Consider the following 23,762-nt stretch of genomic DNA (forward strand, 5'->3'; position numbering starts at 1 on the left):
CTGGTATACACTAGAGCAGTAGACGTGTTTATTGTAGCCCCTAGATACTGATGTATATGAGAGGGTTGCAGATACGACTTGGTGTAGTTGATTGTGAACCCTAAGTCGTGCAATGTTTGAATTGTCTGATGTGTGTGTTGAACACACAGGTTGAATGATTTTGCTTTTATGAGCCAGTCGTCCAGATAAGGGAAGACATGTATTTGTTGTCTTCTGAGATGTGCTGCTACTACTGCTAGGCACTTTGTGAATACTTGTGGTGCCGTTGTCACTGCGAATGGAAGGACCTTGAACTGATAATGTTGTCCTTCCAGTACAAACCTTAGATACTTCCAGTGAGCAGGATGTATAGGAATGTGGAAAAAGCGTCCTTTAGGTCTAGTGTTGTGAGGAAATCGCCCTGTTGCAGCAGTGGGAGCACTTGTTGCAAAGTGATCAAATGAAAATGATCCGACTGAATGTAATGGTTGAGGGGTCTGAGGTCGAGAATTGCTCTTAGTGTCCCGTCCTTCTTGGGAATTAGAAAGTACAACGAGTAAACCCCCGTTCCTTGTTCTTGTAAAGAACTAATTGTATTCCGTCCTTTTGTAGAAGTAACAGAACTTCTTGTTTGAGCAGAGTAAGGTGTTCTGCAGACATTGGACGCTGTCTTGGTGGTATGTGTGGAGGGGTTGCTATAAGTTCTAGGCAGTAGCCATACTGGATAATCTGTCTTACCCACTTGTATGATGTGATGGAGTTCCAGACAGGCAGGAATTGCATTAATCTGCCCCCCACATGAGTGGAATGCTGTTGGGGGAGCAGAGGAAAGTCACTGTTTTGAGGCGGAAGAGGCTCGATTACTGTTGTTACCACAACCTCTTCCTTTGTTTCTATTTCCTCTATATCCTCCTCCAAAGTATCCCTTGTTAGAGGATGTTTGTGTGTTAGATTTGAAGGATGTTGTATTATCTGCACCTGTTTGTTTGGAGTCCCCTGTATATAAGGAGCGATTAAAGGAACCTCTAGTTTGTGTGGACTGTAGAGCCCCCATAGAGTTGGCGGTGTCTGTATCCTTCTTCATTTTTTCAAGTGCTGTGTCTACTTCAGGTCCAAACAATTTGTTTTGATTAAATGGTTGGTTTAAAATGGTAGTTTGGACTTCCTGTTTAAACCCTGAAATGCGTAGCCACGCATGTCTTCTAAGTACGACACTGGTATTCACAGCTCTAGATGCAGTATCTGCTACATCTACTGCGCACTTGATTGAGGCATTTGAGATAAGCTTGCCTTCCTGTATAAGATCATTTGCCTGTGTCCTATATTGGTCAGGTAGATGTTCTAGCAGTTTCTCTAACTGGTCATAATGAGCCCTATCATACCAGGAAAGTAGGGTTTGTGTATTAGCTATACGCCATATGTTGGTAGCTTGCGCAGCTATTCTTTTGCCGGAGGCATCTATGACCTTGGCTTCTTTGTCAGGTGGGGGTGCTTCACCTGAAGTTTGTGAGTTTGCTCTCTTCCTAGCATTTGATACAACTAATGAATCTAATGGTAGTTGTGACTTAATGTAGGTAGGATCTGTAGGTGCAGGCCTATATTTTTTCTCAATTCTAGGGTTTAAAATCCTAGTACGTACAGGGTCTTTAAAAACTTCTGTAGCATGTTTGATGACCCCTTTGATCATGGGAAGAATTTGAACAGATCTTTGCGATTGTTCGAATGTGTCTAACAGAAAATCCTCCTCTGCCTCATCAGAATGCATAGTGACCTTATGGTACATGGCAGCTCTGTTCAATAGGTGCCCAAAGCCAATGTTATTTTCTGGGGGAGAAGGTTTTGATGGGTATGACGGTGGGTCAGGAATGTCTGGTATATCCTGTGGGTTTGGGTACTCCCCGATCTGGGTGCTGTGTGTGGTGCAGGGGCAGTAGTTCTCACGCGCTGACCCGATGGTATGGAGTCATCGGAGTCGTCTGCCTCTGATACGATCTGGAGATCATCGGAATCTTCTTCGGGAACGAGCGGAACCTCCTCATCGAAGATATCCACCGGTTCCAGAGCTGATCTCTGCATTTCGTGTCGACGGGCCCTCCGATCTCGGATGGTTTTCTTGGATTGAAAGGACGCGCAAGCTGTACAGCTGGATTCGTCTTGTTCTGGCGATAAGCACAGGTTACAGACCTCGTGGTGGTCACTGTGTGGAAACTTTGCTCCACACCCGGGGAATTTCTTGAATGGTGTCCTTTCCATGTGGTGTAGGCCTCACGGCGTGGATAGGCCCAACGGCCCGCGTCGACGACCGGAATCAAGCTGATGGGAGTCGAAACGATGTTAGTCGATAGCGAGAGTAGTTTGGGAAATGTTTTTGTGCTTCAAAGTGCTTGAAAAATCAATTTCTAGCCGGAGCGTAAAACTTTCATCGAACCCAGTGGTGGAAAAAAACAATCTAAGGATGGAGCCGATAACCATGCGCACTATTGTCCAAGGGAGGAGTCACCTATCTCGTGACTACAAAGACTTCTTCGAAGAAGACAACAACATGCAATCATCCGAGCCCAACACCAGGTGGCGATCTAATGCTAAGTGTACTATCTGCAGCTCATATGCCTCGAACAGTTGACTTTTAGAATGTCACCTACTTCAAAGTCAATGTAAAATTGTCCAGGTAATGAGATTGTGCCCTTAATAATTACCTATGGACAATTACGAAAATGTTGAATTTCGAAAGTTGTTTTTATTTATATGCATTCTTTAATTTATCTAACTGAACACTAATAACCCCTTAGTACCCCTTATTGCCTTCTGTCTCTGAACCCTTAAAACACCTTATTACCCCTTAACACTACACTTCCCTAACCCATAAACGCCCCTTAATATACCTTAATGCTACCCTTATTGGAACCTAAAAAAACCTACTTCCCATAATTGTTACCCTCCCCCGAACTCTTAAGACCCTTACTACCCCTTAATGGTACCTGCCTTGAAACCTTAAAGCTCATACTACCCCATAACCTACTTTTACAGTCCAACTAGTCTTAATGCCACCAAACCCTGAACCCCACACACTTTTTACTAACCCGTAATGCTATCCTTACCTAAATCTTCAAAACATCTTATTGCCTCTTTCTACACCCTTCCCTGCACCCTTTAAACACCTGAATACCCCTTAACGCTTCTTTTCCATAAACCCCAAAAACCTCTTACTACCCTTTTATGCTACCCATCTTGAACCACAACTATACCTTAATGCTATGCATCGCTGAACCCTCCAAACACTTTATAACCCTTTAATGCTACCATTCCCTACGCCATAAAACCCACTTACCACCTGTTAACTCTACCCTTCCCTGAACATTAAGAATCCGTTACTACCCCTTAATGCTACCCTTCCCCGAAATTAAAAACACCTAAATTCCCATACATGCTAACCTTCCCTAAACCCTAAAAACCCTTACTGCGCCTTACATCTAATCCCTAAAACAGCTTGTTACTCTTTTACACTACACATCCCTAAATATTAAAAATTCTGAACTACCAGTTAAAGCTAATCTTCATTGAACCTTAAAGTCCCCTTACTACTCCTAACCACAACCCTTCTCTAAACCCTAAAATCCTCACACTACCTTTTCACACTATCTGGCTCTGAGTCTTAAAAACCCTGAACCAACCCGTAATGCTACACTTCCCTGAACTATTAAAAAAAAGTTACATCCCCTTAACGCTACCCTTCATTGAACTCTAAAAATCCCTAACTACCCCTTAACACAGAGGTCTTCAAACTTTTTTAGGTTGAGCCCCCCAAGCTGAATTTATTTAGATGTCGGGCCCCCCACCACTTGACAAAAAATTCTGGAACCTGGTATTCTACATAACCGACTGTCATCCGCATTTCCCAGTCCATATCTGGCTAATAATGTTAAACAGAGTAAGAGTGTTTAGAAAACTGCAGGTTTGCGAGTGGTGTGGTGAAATGACAGAGGCTTACTACACAGTCCAAAACTACATTTTTCAAGATAAAATGTGTGCAAATTGTTACGGGTTCTCCACTAAATTCTTGCAAAGCCTCCTCAAAGAAACTTCTGTGGTCAATAAAATGAGTACCATTAAAAGACCATGCTCTCCACTGAGAAGCACTGTTCAATGGCATTAAAAAAAACAATTTCAACTCTGGCCATCCTAAGCAGCACTGGGTGTAAAATTTAAACTGCAGTCGGTGAGCAGTGAGCGAATTACGGCAGTGCTTCTGTATCCGATAACACATGAACGAAATAACCTGCAGAAAATCCTGGCACATTCTAAAAGCCCTTCTGGAAGGAGAATGCCATTTATATTCACAAAAGATTCTAATTTCAACTTTTTCTCAATCCATCTGCAGAAAAGTGCAAATAAGCATATGCTGGGGAAAATGGCTTTTTCTACCTAAGCGCGCTATGGTGAGCCCAGGCGGTCCATATGTTACTGTAAGTGACAAAAAGACCACTGTTAAACACTTTGCAAAACAATAAATACATAAATAACATACTCACGTTCTTGTTTTCACTTATTCTCGTTCACTTGCACTCTTTTCCTCTTTCTCTCTCCCTCACACACACTCTCATCCTCTCTCATTCCCTTTCCCTCCATTTTGTTTCCCTATTTGACGCTTCTTCTTTCCCATTTCGGTTTCTATCTCTTCCTTTCTCTTTTCACTCCCTTCTATTCCAGACTCACTTCCTATCTCCCTCTTCCTCCTACTACCACCCACTTTTTTCACACCTCCTAACCTCTCTCTTCTTCTGCACGCCTTCTTTTTCTCACCTTTCAGTATATGCCTCTCCTCACTTCTAAGGCCTCGTTCATCCCCTTCCCCTCCCATGTTTTCTCGTCCTCCATTCTGCTTCTCCCTCTTCCACTCTCCTTCCTCCTCTGCTTCTCCCTCTTCCCCTCATTCTCCTTCCTACACTTTCTTTCACTCTATGCCCCGTTCTAATCCCAGATCCTTTTATGTGTTTCATCTCCTGCCTCCTCCGCCTTGTCTTTAACTGTCCCAGTTCCCTCTGGGTGCCTGCAAAGCATGGGTGTAAATGCCAGGCCGGGTATGATGCCCCTGCCCTCCGGACAGATCTGGATCCTTAATTGTACCCAAATTAATCTATACCGGAAAGGGCGCGGTTTCTACAAGGAGCCCAAAAATCTCTCTATATTTTTTCATCCTACTGGTTATGCTGTTTTGCAAGGACTCTGGAGAAGGGGACGCTATTTCCGTGGTGCCTTCACTACCTCTTCATTATTTTTATGCTGCCAGCAGCCGGTGAATAATTTTGCAGATTTCACGAGCCAAGAACAGGCGCCCATTGGAATTAAAGGGCTTCTCTCGACCCCCCCCTCCCCTCCCCACCCCTCCTGCGTCTCTGGGTGGCAGCCCGGGATGAGACAGCTTCAGCTTCGCAGACACACAGCCCCTTCGAGTTCTTCACAGGTCTTTTAATGACCTTTTGCATGTTAATCAGGCGTTGATGGTTTTCACCCCTTCTTAGGGCCCCTGCAGCTCCACTCTGCCTCTCCGCCGTGGGAAACAATGAAAGGTGAAATTTTATGGTGGAGAGCGCGCCCCCCCTGAGATGGTGTCGCGCCCCCCCCAGGGGGGCGCGCCCCACAGTTTGAATAACTCTGCCTTAACACTACCAATCCCTGAACCCTAGCGATCCCTTGATACCGCTTAACGTCACCCTTCCCTGAATCCTAAAAAAAACCCTTACTAGTCAACCATTCTTTTCCCTGCAGTGACATCTTAAGAATTTTGGGGGCCCGGGCCGATAGTTTTTAGGGGCCCCCTGTTCTGAACAGTTTTGAATTAGGATCCAGTTTCTGCTTTTTCAGTCCCTCTAAGGCCAGGACACTGACAGTGCACAGGCACACTCATCCAATTCTAAAGTTGTTACATCTAATGTTCATGGATAGTGGTGAGTGTTTTTAATATTGTAGCACAGCAGCAGCTCACTTACATTACTGCAAATCAACTTTGTGACACCCGCCCCTTTCTCAAATATGAAGTCCTGTTTTGAACTCAATTAAAGTTTATTTATGGATGTTGCATGAAACAAACAACATGTTGCTGCAAAATCTTTGTAATAGGCTTTCATGCACTACTCACATCAAAACTAAGTTAGAGAGAAACAGTATTTAAAACAATCTATCAATTAATTACTCAAGGTCATCAGGGCAAGCCTTGCAGAGCAGAGCTGGCTCTATCAGGGCCCCCACCTAAAAGGCTGGGGCCCTGGGCCAGAGCCCACTTTGCCCATGCCTTAAAACATCTCAGTTTACCTGTCCCTCTGGTACATACGTGTGATAATATGTCTCCTGAACTTTACCCACAGTATCTTATACTTTCCAATTACTTTGATTATTACACAGGTACATGTGCCGTTGGTTGCCTCGTTCCTTAGCACTGCCTCTTTCTCTGGTTTTGGCCAAGTTGAGAAACACCTTACTCTGCTCTATGCCTTAGGGTTCCGGTCCTGGGCTGTGATTTGAAAACAAATGCCTTCTGGTTCTGGGAGTTATAGTTTTGGTGTGTTTGTTTTGAACAGAGTGGACAAAGCACCCATAAGAATGAGTGTTAATGAAAACCTTTAGGATAGTGCCATAACAAGCATCGAGGTTACAACCCCAATGCAGTTTCCACACAAACTGGATTGATTTTTTGCATAAACATCACTCCACTGCCTTATGAGCAGTAGGAACCCGGGCTTTTCAGCAGCCTTAATTAATTCATGCCTAGACATGCAGATAGCATGTGTGAAATACTATTGTGAGGAGGTTCCAGGGGCGAGATGTACAACCATTGAATTTTGCGACTCACAAATTGTGACAAATTGTGAGTCGTAATTTGCGAGTCACAAAATTTAATGTACAACACTATTTCCGATTCTCAATGGGGTCGAAAATTGCATGCCTTTTGAATATTAATGAGGCTGTTGCAATTTACGACCCCATTGGGATTGGCTGGCACTCCCAGGAATGGTGGCCTGCTGGGGTTTGGAAGGAACAGAAAAATTGTCTTTGCCTCCCCCAATCTGTAAAACTTGAAAACAATATAGTTGATAGTAATGCCAGCATTCTTAATCACCAGCAGACACTACTACATGCATTACTTTTTATTTTATGATCTCTTACCCTCACACTTCCTCATCTATCCTACAAACTGTAGACCTGCTTGAATCTGGAGTAATCTCTTGGTTCAGATTCTATGTTTTGCTGGGTATCTTCTTAGATGGGTGGTTTTATGCATTTTATGTGATTAAATGTATAACAATTAGAACAAGCACTGGCGTTGCCAATAGGTCCCGCAGTAGGAAAGTTGGAGCTATTACAATTGCAAATAACAAAGCCCTTTATGTTTTTAAAATGAAATCAAAATTAAAAAGCATTGTTATTTGCAATTGTAATAGCTCCAACTTTCCTACTGCGAGACCTATTGGCAACGCCAGTGCTTGTTTTGTCTTATATATGTGTGCTTTTGTTATATCCGAAGCGGTGTTTCTGCTGCCCTGTGAAGTTGTCCACACGCAGCTATGTCTACATTTGTCTTTCCAGTCCCTCTGTGTTAATGCTGCTGTCTCTTTATTTGTTGATTTGTTTTGTCCTGCTATGTGCAGGGAGATTTTTACCCCCTTCCTGACCTGGACAGAAGAGTTTAAACGGAGTACTCGGGCCTCAGCATAACGTACATTGTTTGTTTTGTGCAGTGTGTACTTATTTATGAATGAGCTGTTTGCAGCAGATGTGCTGCACGTCAGAGTATCAAGTCACTGGAGGTAAAATGTTGGTGGCAGTGCTTGGTGAGGGGCAGTGCTTTACTGCATTATTAGCATTCAATAAATTCAAACACAGGGAGAAAAAAATCGTATTGTTCTGACTCGTGAGCCTGGGACTCGAACCCTGGTCTGTGGCGGAAGCGGAAGTTTTAACGACTAGACCATGCGTCGGAAACTGTGTAGGATTTATTGAGAGGATGTACAATACGATTTGTCGTGTTCAATTAACATGTTATGTGTGAGGCTTTTTGAGAGCACCTTTGGTAATCGGTTACGCGGAATAATGCAGGTTTTTTGCCTGCTGGATGGTGGGAACAGTTAGCGACAGAGTCCTCACAAGAAAATTGAGGGAATGGCAGCGACTCACACCTTTAATGAAATATTGTGTTTAGAATGATACTGACAGAATATAAGTCAACAATAAGAGAAACACAAGCACGATAATGTGTTATTATATCCCCTCCGGTTTTGAACCTTTTGTGGCATCAAAAAGAAGGTATTTGAGGCTTAAAAATTATTTGTATGCGTGAATCGAGCAGAGAAAGCACTGGTTGTCTCTCTGCTTCAGTGGCCTGCAATAAACCTTTTCTTACCACTCTGCCCGCGTTCAAATCTGCATTTATAATTGTGGGATTCCGACTGTACTGCGCACATCCAGGAAGAACGTCTTTTCAATCTCTTCAAAAGAAATGGACGTTAGCATTATTGTTGGAAATTAGTAAACATTTGGGTGGTGATCATTAAAAATAATACTAATAATAATAATTGTCGCTTCAAAGTTTGAAATCCATTCATTCCTTTCAGAGGCTTAGCCTGCCATGGACCCAGCTATTTTTTTAATCATTTCAATGAAACGAAATATTATGGAAATATAAAATATTAAACTTTTGATAAGGCCTGTGAGTAAGTGCGACATGGCTTGGGGAGAAGGGTAGTTTGAAGATTGGAGGGTGTCTCTTTCCGTAACTGTTCTGTTCTCTTCCGGGGACCAGGTGGGGCCAATCAGGGGACACCACCCTTTCTGACGTCAGAACTGGCTCACCCTAGTCCCAGCCGCATCTTACATTTATGAGGCTTGTGATGCAGATTTATCACACAAAGTGTTCACAAAAGTAAAGAAAAAAAAGTAACTCGACACACCGCTTTTACTTTTCATGACATAAAGAATGTATTTCCATTCGTTTGTAATGTGTGATGTTTGTACAAAACGTCCAGTTTAAATACATATCTCACCATGCGCGAGAGTGCGAGATGGTTGCAAAAATAAAACGAATAATAAAAAAAACGGAGGGAGAAATGAAGGGAAAAAAATAAAAGGCTAATGGAAATTAAGGATATACATTAAAAAGCGTGGTATCCATTTGAAATCAGATGAAAGGTTTAGTGTCTGATAAATATTAGTCTTCAGGCGCATAGAGAAAGACCACACAAATGTTAGTTTATGTGGACAAAAAGAGAATGGCGGGGGTTGGGGTAGCAGGGAGGAGAAGGATATGAGACTGCAAAAGAGAGTGAAAGGAAAGCGGATGGGTGGGTGAGGTAAGTAAGGCGGAAGAAAGGACGGTGTGAAAGAGAGGGCACGGGGAGGCGGAGAGCAGAGAGAGGAGGGAGATTCTGGAAGCTGAGGGCAAGCAGCAGAGAGCAGTCACCAGGAAGAGGCGTGAGGTGGGCCGAGGGGAGCATGGAGTGGAGGGGGTGAGAATACTGGGTAAGTTGAGGGCGAGAGAGGAGGTGCATGGGTCAACGGAGAGGAGTGAATGCGGGAGTCGGCTTGATAGAGGGCAGAAGGGGACTGAAGAGGATGAGAGGAAAACATGGGCAGAATGCAGGAAAAAGCGATGTGTAGCAAGAGAGTGAGTTTGTTTAGGGGAAAAAAGGAAATAGGTTTGGCAGGACAGAGGAGAGTAAGACATTAAAAAACAAGGCAGAGAAGGGGAGGGGGAGGAGAAATCTGACACGGCGGGCATGGGAGGGGGCCGAGCGGCAGGAGAAATCCGACACGGCGGGCATGGGAGGGGGCCGAGCGACAATGAGGGTGTGAAGCAGCAGGGGCCTGGGGGAAGCTGGCTGGGGAGGGGGAGGAGAAATGAACTGATGTCCGTGAGGTGTGGGAGGAGTGCCTGATGCCAGATGGGGGCGGGAGAGCCTGGGAATGCGAGAGGCTGGGCTTGCATGCGATGCGCGTGCATGTTTGCTCACGTGATACACGTGAACTGCAAGAAAACCGCGGGGCTGAAAGCCCTTGGTTTGACTTGTGTTTTGCCGACATGAATTCTCGCTCCGCTCGATGTGCTTGCGCGCATCGATGGGTCGCGAGACCTAAAAAACGTTTTGATAATAAAGATTTTTAAGTAGAGATGTTTTGTATCAATGTATACTAGATAAAATAAGAAAAAATTACAGTTAATCTCTAGTCGAATTACGATTTATTTGGAATGCAAGCTAGTTAAGCTAGGCATAATTTTTAGGTTTTGCCCAATAGATTTTTGAGAAATCTATTGTTTTTAATATTAACTTAAAATGGACTTATTTCCCGATTTCTCACTTTCCTGGCGTCGCATTGGTTCTTGTGCGTGCCACATACCTTTACTCCATTTCTATTGGCTGTAGCATATTTACCAATGCTTGTTCCTCATCTGCTTCTCTGATCTGTTTCCCGCAGCCAAAATACTGTTAACATCCGCTGTGGTTGAACTATATTTTCATGAAGTTTTGCCTTTTACGCTTGCAGCAAGTTTACATAGCCATTTATCACCCAGAGATTAAGTGATTTGCATAGAATCACAGGCTGTTGCGGGGCGCTGCCGAGACTCAAACCGGGATCGCCAGCTCTCGAGTCAGCAGCTCTGGCCGCTGCACTACTTCCTCTACACTCCCATTTATTCTGTCAGGGAGCTCTTTCCTGCTCCTGACAATGACTGATAAAAACAGCTCTTTATTCATTACATAGGCGAAACCAATGCATTACCAATGGCTGTTTATATTATTCCAGATCCCAAAAGGGAGCATTTATAATTTCCTCCCAACTACAGCTCGCTGTATATTTTATACCATTCTTCTAAATTAAATAGAAAGGTGTTGGGCAAAGAATTATTTTGATGGGTTGAGATTCTGCACTAATTCATGTCTTGCCATCTGGTATCAGAAAAGGAATAACTACGAGGCACACCACAATCATTTATGCTGAAGTTAAAGCGTTGTTTGAAGAGAGTGGCTTCATGGGTTTAACGGCTGAATTGGGGTGACAAAAGTTCATTGATCGCTCCAAATTGTAAAATGCCAAAACAGAAGGGCAGCTGTCACTCACTCGCCGTACAAGACTTTGTATATGACTTTTGTATGTGTGGGTTCTAGAGTGGGAGTTAGCCACGGCACAGCTGTTTCCACCCAAGATTGGTTCATAATATCTGACATTCTGCTTCTTTGCTGATGATATCACCATCTAGAACCAGAAAGCACAAGGGCTTCAACGTGCCATGGATGTTTTTGCCCAGTTTTGGTCAGCAGTCATTTAGCTATAAATAGGATTAAGACCCAAACCATAACATTGAATGCTACCTCCTTCGAGGAGACATAGTATACCAATCATAACCAGCTTAGTCACATTAAAAGGGCCCTTTAGAGATGGGTTGTAATGGGCATCCGCAATTGGTAGGCATCTTGTTTGTTTATCCTTTACTTCCCCCATGTATTTAGAGGTTGGGGGCCTCTTAATTTCATAGCTTCAAAATGATGTAGAACATCTTACAAGTACATGGCCATTGATGTTAGTAGGAAGCCGCTGTAGGTAGAAGTGTGGGCTTTTCAAGTATTAGGTAAAGCACTTTTAAAATTTTAGGCATAAGGAGTGAACTAGGTTTCTGTTGTTATTAGTGCTTACAATATCATGATTACTTCAGGTCTATCACCTTTGATGGTTTTGAAATCTTCATTGGAGGAACTTCCTAAGGGTTTGAAAATATTACCCCTTCTGAACTTTTCATCTTGAACTTATTATCAGTAGTGGTTGTCTGGCTCTTTGGTCTGTCTTGAGCTGCTCATGATTCCTTTTGATTAACTGAACACGGCTTTTTAAGAAAAAGGTGCACATTCTGTAGGTGTGATACTCATGGTTGTCTGTAAGCGCTATCTTGAGATATTAAAATACATGGGTCTCTTTGAGGATTAAACAGTCTCATTGCAAGAAGTAAAGCAGTCATAAGTGATATTTCTAGGGCTACTGATTTTGTATTTATACCCATCTGAATAATGCCCTGAAACTGACTGTTCAATGGCTCGCCAACAACCAGCTTAAAATGAAGGCCCAAAAGAGGAGTTACTTCTCATCTCCCCCCCCAAAAAAAATCCTGTGACATCCTGGTATGGTTTAATTCGATCACAGCACTCAAATGCACACCGACCATAGTGGATTCTGCCAAATCTCTTGGGATAACCTTGGACAGCAACCTGAATATGCATGAACACATCAACTCAACGGCCAAGACTGCCAGGTTCCATCTGAGCTACTTGATAAAACTAAAACCTTTCCTTGAAACCGCTGACCTAAAAATCGCAGTTCAGGCGTTAGTCATCGCCAGAATTGAATACGTCTACTATCCATATCTGGCCCACCAAAGACCTCAACGGCCGCTCTAAAAGCTTGCCTCAACGCAGCAACCAGACTCCTATCGGAATAAAAAAAAAATTGACCGAATTTCACCACATCTGTAGGCCTTGAACTGACTTCTTCTTGAAGGCAGAATATAGTTCAAGCTGGCCTGCATCACTCACAAAGCCTTGTACACGAACTCCCTGGCATATCTTGCCCAGAAAATTGTGATATCTGGGAGATCCAGAAACTTCTGGTCCGCCAGAGACCGTGTGCTCCAAACACGCCACTTCCTCAATAAAAAAAACATATAACCAAGCGTTCTTTGGTGCTGCACCAAAAATCTGGAACTCGCTACCTACGTCCATCAGAAGAATACCTTCTCTGTCGCTCTTCAAAAAGTAAGCGAAAACCTTCCTAATGAGCAAATTCATCCAAAAACTCTCCTTCTTTGCACATACCGCCTTTTTCATGGCTTTGTTTCTGTGCCTAATCTTCCATATTGCTTGTCCCCCTCCGTGCACCATTTCGCACTCCTCCTAATGTTCTGCCGGTTCTCTTTGCCTTTCACTATCACTAGTATACATTTGCTGGTTTCCTCCTTTTATTGATGACATGTCGCTCGCTGATTTTGGTACTGTAACGTTTATTGTACATAACTGGCTTTGTCCTACTGTAGTCAATTCCCTAACCCCCTTCCTTTTATTTTACCTTTGCTTTTCCTGTACGTAACGTGTTTATCCATGTAAAGCGCTCTGATACCCTAACGAGTCATGTTCACGCTATATAAAACCTAAAAAAAAAATAAAATAAAAAAAATAGAAAAATTGCTGTGATTATAAAAAGGAGGGCCTATGGGATATTTGGGTTTGCAGAGGAATCAGAAGTTAGGAAAAACTTAATACATTTCAGATGCCACAATGTTAACGCTCTGTGGATGACAGGTGCGTCCAAAGCAATTCCTGAATTGCAGACAGTATGTAGAATATGTTATCTGGAAAAAAGTTTTGGTCTTAGTTTACAGTGCTGCATGAGCAGTTTATAATGTTAGAGAGATGACCATTTCTCCACATTAGTCTAGAATCTTGGGGCTAACTGAATGCATGCTTATTAAAGGGCGAGGCGAGTTACTGTGGACTGGGTATGGTTTCCTGAAAAGTCCAATGATATTTCTAAGCACTAGAGGGGCATTCGAGGGCTGTCATGGGTGTAAGCAAGTTTAAAGGAGGTTTTCAAATATTCTGAATTTAAGGAAAGAAACGTTGAGTGGGTTTTACATGGATGTCATTGAGTTTAATGTGGGCTTGTGGAGCTTTCCTAGGACTCAATATAATAAAGAAGTTTTCTGAGAGATTATAGTAGTTTTCTGAGGACCCAACTCATTTTCTGAGGACTTAGGGGGAGCTTGTGCACACATGAATGACTAATGTTCTCTTCCATTACACCAAGGGTTTCAAATAATAGATAAAAAGCATACATATTGATTCGGGATTTTCAAGCGAAAGGAGTGGTTCTAACAACCTGAGATATGCTACTTAAATATGTATGAGGTGCTCTTATCATATTTCATAAGAAAGAGAGGATTTGTGTGACCTCAGCAGTGGCCTTTTCACAGCCAACCTGCTTTAAACAGACAGTACACAATAAACCAGCCTTACCTGCTTAGAATGCTCCTGACATCCTGCAAAACAGAGGGAAACACAAGAGAATCAGTTTCCAAAGAAGATGATAAATTATGAAGTCATGAGTCTAAAAGAAGTTGAGAAATTCTATCTTTTGTTAAATACTTGTAACTATTTTTACTGAGGGAACATTGGCCACCACTCCCAAGCCTCCATACACAGTCTGATAGGGTCACGCCTCCCAGCATAGTCTCTGATATTCTGACGGGGGTCACATGACGCACCGCAATCTGACCATAGTCTGATACGCTGAATTGGGTCACAAGACATAGCACAGTTTGATATTCTGAATGGAGTCACACTGCAAAGCACAAGCCAATATCCTCAATGAGGTTACACAATACCGGTTTGAAATCTTTTTTTTAATTTCAAAGTATTTTATTATTATTCATTTTATAAGCAAAGACATTAGCATTTCTGTTACAAGGTTAACCATTCGTAGTTTGTACAACACTGTTTACATGTACTTCGAAATATATGCTTAGCTAACCCCACCTGGCGTGATTTAATGAGAACAAGAAAAAGGGTGATAGAAAGAAAAAGAAAAAGAGGAGCGAAAGGGGTGAAGGGAGGACACAAGTTAAGTTATCAGGTCTAATAACAACTTCCTAACGTTTGATATACACACAGTTTCACGGTGTGGTGTTGGCCGAGACTTTTTGAAATTACCAAAATGATATGTATAATAATCTTACTTAGTAGGGATTATTTCAGCCAGCCCTCGTTATCTATTGTTTTGCTGTTGTGTCATTTACACTTTTCTTTATCCCGTTACAGCATATAGCAGTGCACCCATTGGCAGGGGTGGCTCCTCCGCTAAGTCAGAGGAGAGTCACCCCACTGCTTTAAGGCAGTGCAGAGGAAAAAGAAAATGATAATAATGAAACACCTATGTGCGGGGGAGGGCCAGGACTTGCCAGAGCAGGGGCCAGGAGAGGAGTGGTTTGCCCACTGAAAGTGCGCAAGAATATTTGACCGGCTGTCTTGGGCTGTCCATTACATTCATGCGCACTTTGCATGTTCCCCACCAGGCTGCATTACACAGCCTGCTGCAATGCAGCGTTGTCATAGGCTTAGGGAAACTTAGGGGAATCAATCCATCGCAGCGTTGTCATTGGCTTAGGGAGCCTGGGTGCTCCCCCTGCAATGAGGAGAGGCAGCTGCTGGCAACGCGACCAGCAGGTAAATTTTTTTTTTTTTTTTAATTTTCTACCCCCACCTTTGTCACCGCCCACCACTGTTCCTTACCAGCCACCCCTGCCCATTGGATAATTTGACAGGGAGTGATGGTATTCTGCTTTTTAACAAGAAGCACATCCACCCACAAATAATTTCCCTTTAGTGACTGCTTTTCAGACCAAAAAAATATGTTTTCTTTTTGCATCTAAATTTCTTTAAATAGATGAGGGTCAGGCCGCTTCGCCAACAATAATATTTTGCAAAACTCATCATAAATTAAAACAATCACTGACAAAGCCAAAAGGCTGGCAGCCATCACCAGACCTACTGGCATTGCACATACTTGTGTTTTTTAATGTATGTCATCCTCCGTCTCTGAACCACTTCATGTTCTCATTTTCCTTTCCTTACCTCATGACTTTCTCTACAATCTATCTCTGCTATAGGCTGTCCCCTAATGTGCCTCTTATATAAACGTTATCAATCCAGTCCTTTTCATGACACCATACTTTAGCACTTCTTTTCCATACCTTAACCCTCATTTACAAGTTTCTTTGCACTGCCTTCCATAGTCTATCCCCTTGTCCTTCCATTTCACCCCACCCCCTTGTACGCAAAATGAAACTTTTTTTGCCACTCGTGTTCTTTTAATGTTAGAGCCATAGTGGCAGTGTAATCCACTTATAGCTTTTTATCCCCGAGACAAGCATAAATCGTTTTTAACACCAGATGTTGGGTATGATACGTGTTCTTGTTCTTTGTACTGCAAAGATTGCTGATCTTGACCTTTGTTATAGGGTTATGTTAGTTGTTTTATATATTCGCCGTGCCAACTCCATTTGCTATCTGGTAAAGTACTGCTTGCAAAAGAAAAAATAATGCAGCACGGTTTGTGGTATTTTAAATAGAGTCAAATGACAAAGGACACTATGAATTTCTCAAAATATAATGCTTTTGAAATGTTTCCATCCATAAAACAAGCAATTACAATGCAATAGGTCTCGCAGCATTAAAGTTTGAGTTATTGGCATTGTAAATGACAATGCTTTGCATGAATTTTTTTTTAATTTGCAATTGGTATATAAACATTGTTTGTGAATGGCAGCGGTAGGCAGAGACAACTGCACACAAGAGAGGCTGAGAGGGTCAACACGAAGGAGGGGGCAGATTGGTGTACACAGAGGGACGGAGACAGGGGGGTGTAGAGGAGGACACAGGAGGGCATAGGGAGGCACAGAGGTCACACGGCGGAGGGAGAGAGGAATGCACACAAGCAAGGCTGAGTGGTGCAACACGAGGGATGGGGCAGATTGGGGCAGACAGAGGGACTTAGACGGGGGTGTATAGGTGCACACAGGATACAGGAGAGTCCAGGAGGAGTGCATAGGGAGGCACAGAGGTCACACAGCCGGAGGCACAGAAGAATGCACACAAGAGAGGCTGAGAGGTGTCACACAGGCACGGGGAGCAGATTGGCACACACAGAGGGAAGGAGAGAGAGAGATTGAGCACATGGGGACAACCCAAGACAGGGGATGGCCCGCCGCGGGAGGGGAACCCGGGTGCCCCCAATCCAACCAACGAGGACCAGAGAGGCAAGGCGGCAGTGGAACTCCCCTGCCCCCAGGGGGAGTGACTGCTCCCGCTGGAACATATTTTGGGGGTAGTGACGCAGCACTGCGGAGGGCTAGGGGCCCACCTTGACTGGGCGGGGAAGAAACCGGACGCCAGATTCCTATGGCAGCACTGCTCCACCAGCCAAATAAGTGAGGTTTCCCCTGGTGAATACTCTTCCAGTCGGCGTTCCTTTAAGACCACTGGGAATCACTGCGGGCACGGAGTCTGCCATATAGGCAGTTAGCACTTGTTTCCCATGGGCGCCCCAGTGCACAGTAGGTCATGCGGCAGGAGGGGAGTGGGCGCCATCAATGCTGTGGAGTGGCCTGCAGCTACAACAGTCAGACGGTGGCCAGTAGCTGGTCTAGTGTGCCCCAGATCCACTCAGCAGAGCCCGGAGAAGCAAAGAAGCCTCAGAACCCCTGAGGTAACACAGTGATTGTGCCCGCTGAGATGTCTCGGAGGTGAGCAGCACAGCATTGTAGAGGCCTGGGGTCAAATACCCTAATTCAATAGAGCAGAGCCAGAACACTCACTTGGGGCAGCTGCGTGACTCTTGCGACAGCGCTGCACCGTCAGCCAAGTAAGGACATCTGCCCCTAATACGTAGCTACCTTTTTAGCCAGCACTCCCCTATTAGGAAACAGTGAATCGCTGAGGACACTGAGCGGACTGTAGCAGTATATCTGACTTTGTGTTCAACTTGATGCCCCATCGTGCTGGGAGCCGCGCAGCAGGAGCAGAAAGAGTGTACACACTGTAGCGGGCGGCCAGCGCTCTTTACAACCAATCTCTTAAGTGCTCCGACAGTGATATATCCCCAGCATAACGAGCCGAGACATGTGGAGAGGCCCGCTGCTAACCCGCCTCCCTCCCCCGGTGCTTGTACTGTAAGGGCGGTTTGAAGGTGGGCACAAACCGCATCCAGGGGGGCCATTTCCTAACTTGCTCCAGGGCCCAGGACACACTGGCTATGCTGCTGACAATGCATACAGTGAACCTTACACAGACAGTGTGATGCTGGTTGAAGCTATAGTGGTTAGCACTCCTTTCATGTCATGTCACCTCCAAGTGCCTTATGGATAAGGCAGTGGAAAGGAGGGCCCAGGGGGAGAACATGAGGAAGCAACACAGTGAACTAAATGATGTAGCAGGGAGGGATTGGTAGTAGGTTGCTGACCAAAGGGGTCTGGTTGACAGGACGAAGAAGAAACGAGCCACAAATAAGACAAGTCCCAAAACGCAAAAGGGGAAAAAATACTTTTTAAACTTGGTAGCACTTTCTGGGCATTGGCTGCACCTCATTAGTACCAGCTTAACGCCCAAATATAGTACTAATCAAACCAGTGGTACATGCTCGTCTTTCTGAAGGGGAACGTATAAATCGAGTTTAGAAGTGAGTAGCATATTGGCGCCCTGTTTATTTCAGTGTAGTTTTGGTGAACCGCAGGCTAGAACTAGTCTGACTGAGCACTGCAACTAATCTCCCTGTGCCTACAATTGTAAATGTGTAGCCTGTGATGCACCTGTATAATTCAAAAGAAGTAAATCTCCACTTAATGTATGTAATTTTGCATGATCTCGTAACATTCACTAAAGTGCAGAGCTTGGCTCTGCTCAGGTAGGTTTGTGATAAGTAACCATGAATCCATTCAATAAGCATTCATTAACACCTGGGGATGATAGGGTGAGACCATCAGGACTGAGGAAAGATAAGAGAAGTAGAAGAACAGAAGAAAGGCGAGACAATCTGGAGCACTGAGGAAAGATGAGAGAAGTAGAAGAATAGAAGAAAGGTGAGGCAAGTGGGATTGAGAAAAGGTGTAGCGAAGAGTGAACAGGACAATGTGGTGAGCGGTGGTGGAGTGTGTGGTAAGGCATAAAAGAGGCATGAGGACAATATGTTGGGGCATGAAGGAGAGGTGTGGTGAGGCTCAGTGAAGTGTGGGGAAGACTTTGTGGTGAAGCATGGAGGAAAACTGTGGGAAACCAACCTAGATTGGAGAAATAATGTGTGGTGGGTAAGTTGGTGTGAAGAGGGAAGAAAAAGAAGGTGGTGAGGTTTGGAGGAGAGTTGTAGGAGGAAGGGCAGCGCACTGGGGTTTGGGGAACAAGGTGGGTTGAGAGGTGTGGAGGACATTTAAAGACGGAATGGGATCAAGTCCTACCACAGGCACATCCACAATGAAATGACCTTTAAGCAAGTTCCAGGCAAATACCGAAAACAAACATCGATCTTACGGTCCCTGATCTGATTCGCATTTCCACTGATTGTGAGAACCCGTAGACTGTTTTCAAACAGCTTAGCGTGCTCAAACTAGCAGGCACACAGGGCTGTGTTTATCCTTAAAGCTATTCCGAAGGGGTGGGGGCTATGTCTCTGTCACTGCTCTCCTTGTAGGTTCGTCTTGGTGGTGAAGGGAGGGCGGCATTCAGAAAAGATCCTCATGCAGAGCAGCGGCGTGCTGCAGTCTGGGGCTCAGTTTTTGTTTTTTAAACTAAGTTACCCTGGTTGTAGGAGGACGTCCCAGTCCCGCATGTTGTGCCGAGCAGCCTGCTATCTCAATAGCTATCACTCCTGTTGTAAATATATTAATACATCCACAGAACCCCTGTAGCCGGCAAGACAGTCTATCCTGGGCCTGTGCTTCATCTGCAACGCTGCCAGGAATATTTTTTTTCAATAAAAATCTAACTATTGAACCTTGTCTGCTAGGTAAGTCATCTGGCCATTCAAATTGACACAGAACCAGGGAGACAACAGATATAGAGCGTCCTGTTCTTTGGCGTCACTCAACCAAAAGTTTAATATTTTTTTGTGTTACTTTCAGGGTTTCCTGTCGAGGGTTTAATTAGGTGGAGGAACATGTAGCGTTTGTAAACTTTCTGAGTGTTGAATGTAACTGTATCAAATCTCCGAATGTTTAGGATCGAAATAAACAGTTTGTTCGACAGAGTCCTATTCAAGATACTTGAACTTTCCTGATGGAAACTGGTTCTCTCTTCTGCACATACGGTGTTTTGATTAGTGTTGTGTATTCATAATAAACTCCTGTTTTTTTAAAGAGTTAAATACCACATGTCTACAGTTTGTGGGTAACTATAATCACGCACATCTACCGGTTATAAGTGCAATATAAATACACATCCTGCTGACTGACTATCTCAGGGGCAGGGTCTCTCTCATCCAGACACTACTAGCAGCAGTCCCTAGTCCCAGCAAGTACTGTGGCCGCCATGTTTCGGAAGCTGCAAAATGCTGCGTGCGGGCTCGAAAAACACACTCACCCTACCAATGCGAATACACCGGCCGCCACTACCAGGTAGTTGGTCTGGTAGTAAAGCAGGTTGCTGACAACCCGGTTGTTCCATTTCGAGACGTCCTTGAAATCTGGCCGGGCGAAGCGGTCGGATCCAGGGAAGAAGTCATCCCAAGCGCGGAGCGGAGCCACCTGCATGTCCATGTTCCCCCCGTGGCACTGCTGACAGACTGCAATGGACTCAGCTGAGGCAGCCCACTCAAATTACTTTTACGTTTTGTGTTAGTGGTGCGACTAAAAGCAAGAGCGGGAGGTCAACCTTCCCGCACTGAACTGCACGTTGTCTCTTTCACATATGGATGTTAGCACAATGGCTAACTATAGATTGCACTAAGATTTATTCTTAGCCATGCGTCTGCCACAAAATCGAGAACGTAATTAAACGATTCGTTTACAACCGGCTTCCAACAATGGTCTAGAATGCTACCACTCATACGGAGAAAATGCGGCAGGAGCCTCCCTGTTGACTTTGTGGGCATGGTGGAAAAAATGCGCGTTCCTCATAACTTAGCCACTACACTAGCTAATGAATCACTGAGTGAAAGCAGCAAGCACATGTATACAATTCCATGTAAAAGAAAAGGAGCACTCAGTGACATTCATTTAACAAGCACTGTGGGGGAGAGGTCGGCGGCAGTGAAGGTGCCTGCGAGAGGCTCATGTGGAGTCACAAAAGTGAAAGCATGGGGGAGCGCGAGAACAGACGCTACTGACGCCACCGTACACGCTCACAGCTCATGCCAGCAGCAAACGTGCGCTCACAAGGACAAATCTGACACTGAAAAAGCACGTGTCCGACTCATGTCCACATATTCAAGTAAGCAAATAGGTATACTAAAGTATACAAGAGGTCTCGAATGCTCGACCTAACAAGAGGTCTCGAATGCTCGACCTAACAAGAGGTCTCGAATGCTCGACCTAAAAAGACACTCTATAAAGGTTTTAAGTGTTATCACCCACTGAGAGCCCGGACTGTGTGGGTTACAGCAACTGGCATCCAGGACTGTTAAACTCCAAGTAACATACTAAATGATGCCCATGTATGGTGCAATACCAGAAAATCATGGGAAAAATATTGTCAGAAAACATATTGACTACAAACATATTGTCATGGTAATTATATATAGTAAGTAAACGCTTGGTATACTTAACTCTTTGTATATGACAACATGTGTGTGTACGTTTTGTTCAAGATGCATCGCTTTGTAGTTAAGAATAGTGAATCTATACTTCTATACTTACGAGCATATACTTACCATGACAACATTTTGGTTGGTAATCAGTATTTTGGCTACAATATTTTGTAGCACGATATTTGTCTGTGATATTCTGACATACCACCATATATTCCCCTATATATCGCCCATGTACCCTTCTCTAGCATTGTAAATACCCTTTGCTTCACTTCCATGTGTTATCATGCACGGGAAACTATAACATGAACGCGCCCTTAGATTATGAACACATTATTGCCATTCAGGAGCACTGTAGATAGGATTAAAGAGTATGCTGTGATGAATTACCGCACTGCATGCAAAGCTGTATGCACAACTAACCTGCATATTTGGCTGAATTTCTGGCATTCATGTGACACTGTAGGGAGGCTAAGCATCACACTGTGATGTACTTTTTGCATGCAAGGTGTAACTGTAATCACAACCTCCCTGTGCAATGTTATTCATTTTGGCTCTTAGAATACACAGAGTTGCTCTAAACTGGGTCTTGTGTTGTTTCTATCAGCATAGAAGAGACCACTACGAATTCACCGAGTCTGGAGATTGAGTGATCATCTCATACATGTAATGGTGCACATGCCACAAGAGACTATTACGTCTTTTCTGTATAGTATTTACCCAACAATGTCTCACCTTCAGCAGTTCCCATGCAGGCTCCTCAGACCTCCTCTGTATCTCAGTTATCAGGACATTGAGAGAGGTGATTTGCTTGGACAGTTTGGCTATATTTACATTTTCTACTCTGGTAATTTTCTTTTCTATCTCTTCAAGTCTCTTGTTCATTGTCTTTTCATTTTCGTTGAGGAGCTGGCGCAGTTGTTCAATGTCATGTTTAATTTTCTCCTTCTCTTCTCTCAACTTGATCTGCGAACAGCAAAGAAATACTGGTTAGGCTTTGTAAGCATTGTGATCCTTAGGGTGAAGTTCCAGAAAAGGGGGGAGCAAAAGGTCAGGAAGGTCTATCATAGTACAAGGAAGAAGTTGTGTTCTTCAGTTCTAGGCTTTAGGTTTTGTTGGAATGAAGATAGATTTGTGTAGGTTATATGATGTGGGTTTATTCAGCTTAGTTACAAGTTACAGGTAACGCCCCACCAAGAGCATCATCCTTGCTGCTCAGCTCACTCTCTCCAAGTGACATTTACACCAACCAGGCACTCAACATTCTGTGATGTGAACACACGTGAACACACATGAACACACACACACACACACACACACACACACACACACACACACACCCACACACACCCACACACACACACACACACCCCCACACACACACCCCACCCCCACAGCAGGGACCTATGGAGAGGATGCATAGCAACCAGGACAAGTCACAACACATCTCCCTCCCTTGAAGTAACAATTGAAAGTGTAAATAAACAATCAACTGGTCCCATAAATACTCCTTCTCATTAAACATCAATCAAAAGGACAAAAGATGGAAGGAACAATCAATCAGTCCTATCAATACTAAACTCACTAAACATCTGCAGATACATCCAATTCACCATTATCACACACACAGTACATTCTTAACCCCCGAGGAAGGACACACAACATTAGGGCAGAACGCACATGCCGCTACATCCTTAACCCCATAGGAAGGATACACCACATCACACATACTAACACGTGGCAGAACCAGGGACTTCTCATACCCTCTACAGCAGTGTTCTTGATGGGGCATGACCGTTCTTTTGTGTTGTTAACTCTCCCAGGAGGGTGTTAATTCACAGAGCTGACAGCTTCAGCTGTAGTGGGAGGCAAGGAGTCTCCTCTGCTAAAACCAAAAGCAAACAAACAGACACGCTTTTGGTTTTAGCAGAGGAGACTCCTTGCCTCCCACTGCAGCTGAAGCATTGCAGCTGTAGGAATTAACCCCCTCCTGGGAGAGTTAGCTCTTCCCAGAACAGAGACAAAGTTTCCAGAGAAGTTTAAAGCATGGGCCCCAGCCTTTCAAAGGGGGTGGGAGGGGGTGTTGAAAGAGTCCGCTCTATTCTACAGTCTTGCCCTCATGACCTTGAATCATTTTTAAACACAATCTTGTAAATAGCGTTTTTCAATCATTCATTTTTAATGTGTAAAAGTCTATTACAGACATTTTGCAGACAAAATGTGTTTATGCCTCATGCAACATCCATATAAAAAGTTTATTTTAGATCAATACATTACCTCACATATGAGAAATAGAAGGGTGTGACAGATTTGCAGTAATATTAGTGAACTGTTGTTGTGTTACATACTGAAAACACACATCACTATCCCTGAATATCAGATGAAAACACATTTAGTATTTGAACAAAGAAGGCATGAAAGAGCGGAGACTGGATCATAAAATCAAAGCTGGTCCGCACAGG

At 43.9% G+C, this 23,762-nt stretch overlaps 1 protein-coding gene across 1 annotated transcript in view; it reads right to left on the reverse strand.

Moving 5' to 3' along the window:
- Positions 1-23,762, reverse strand: part of LOC147748533 (E3 ubiquitin-protein ligase TRIM39-like) — a 160,803-nt gene that overhangs the window by 38,283 nt on the left and 98,758 nt on the right. The window contains exons 3-4 of the mRNA XM_086962915.1: positions 22,036-22,266; positions 14,028-14,050 (exon numbers count right to left, since the gene is read on the reverse strand). Coding sequence (XP_086819041.1) covers positions 14,028-14,050; positions 22,036-22,266 — 254 coding nt within the window. The remainder of the gene's footprint in view (positions 1-14,027; positions 14,051-22,035; positions 22,267-23,762) is intronic.

Source organism: Lissotriton vulgaris, chromosome 1_1, assembly GCF_964263255.1.
Source record: "Lissotriton vulgaris chromosome 1_1, aLisVul1.2, whole genome shotgun sequence".
Lineage (NCBI taxonomy): Eukaryota > Metazoa > Chordata > Amphibia > Caudata > Salamandridae > Lissotriton > Lissotriton vulgaris.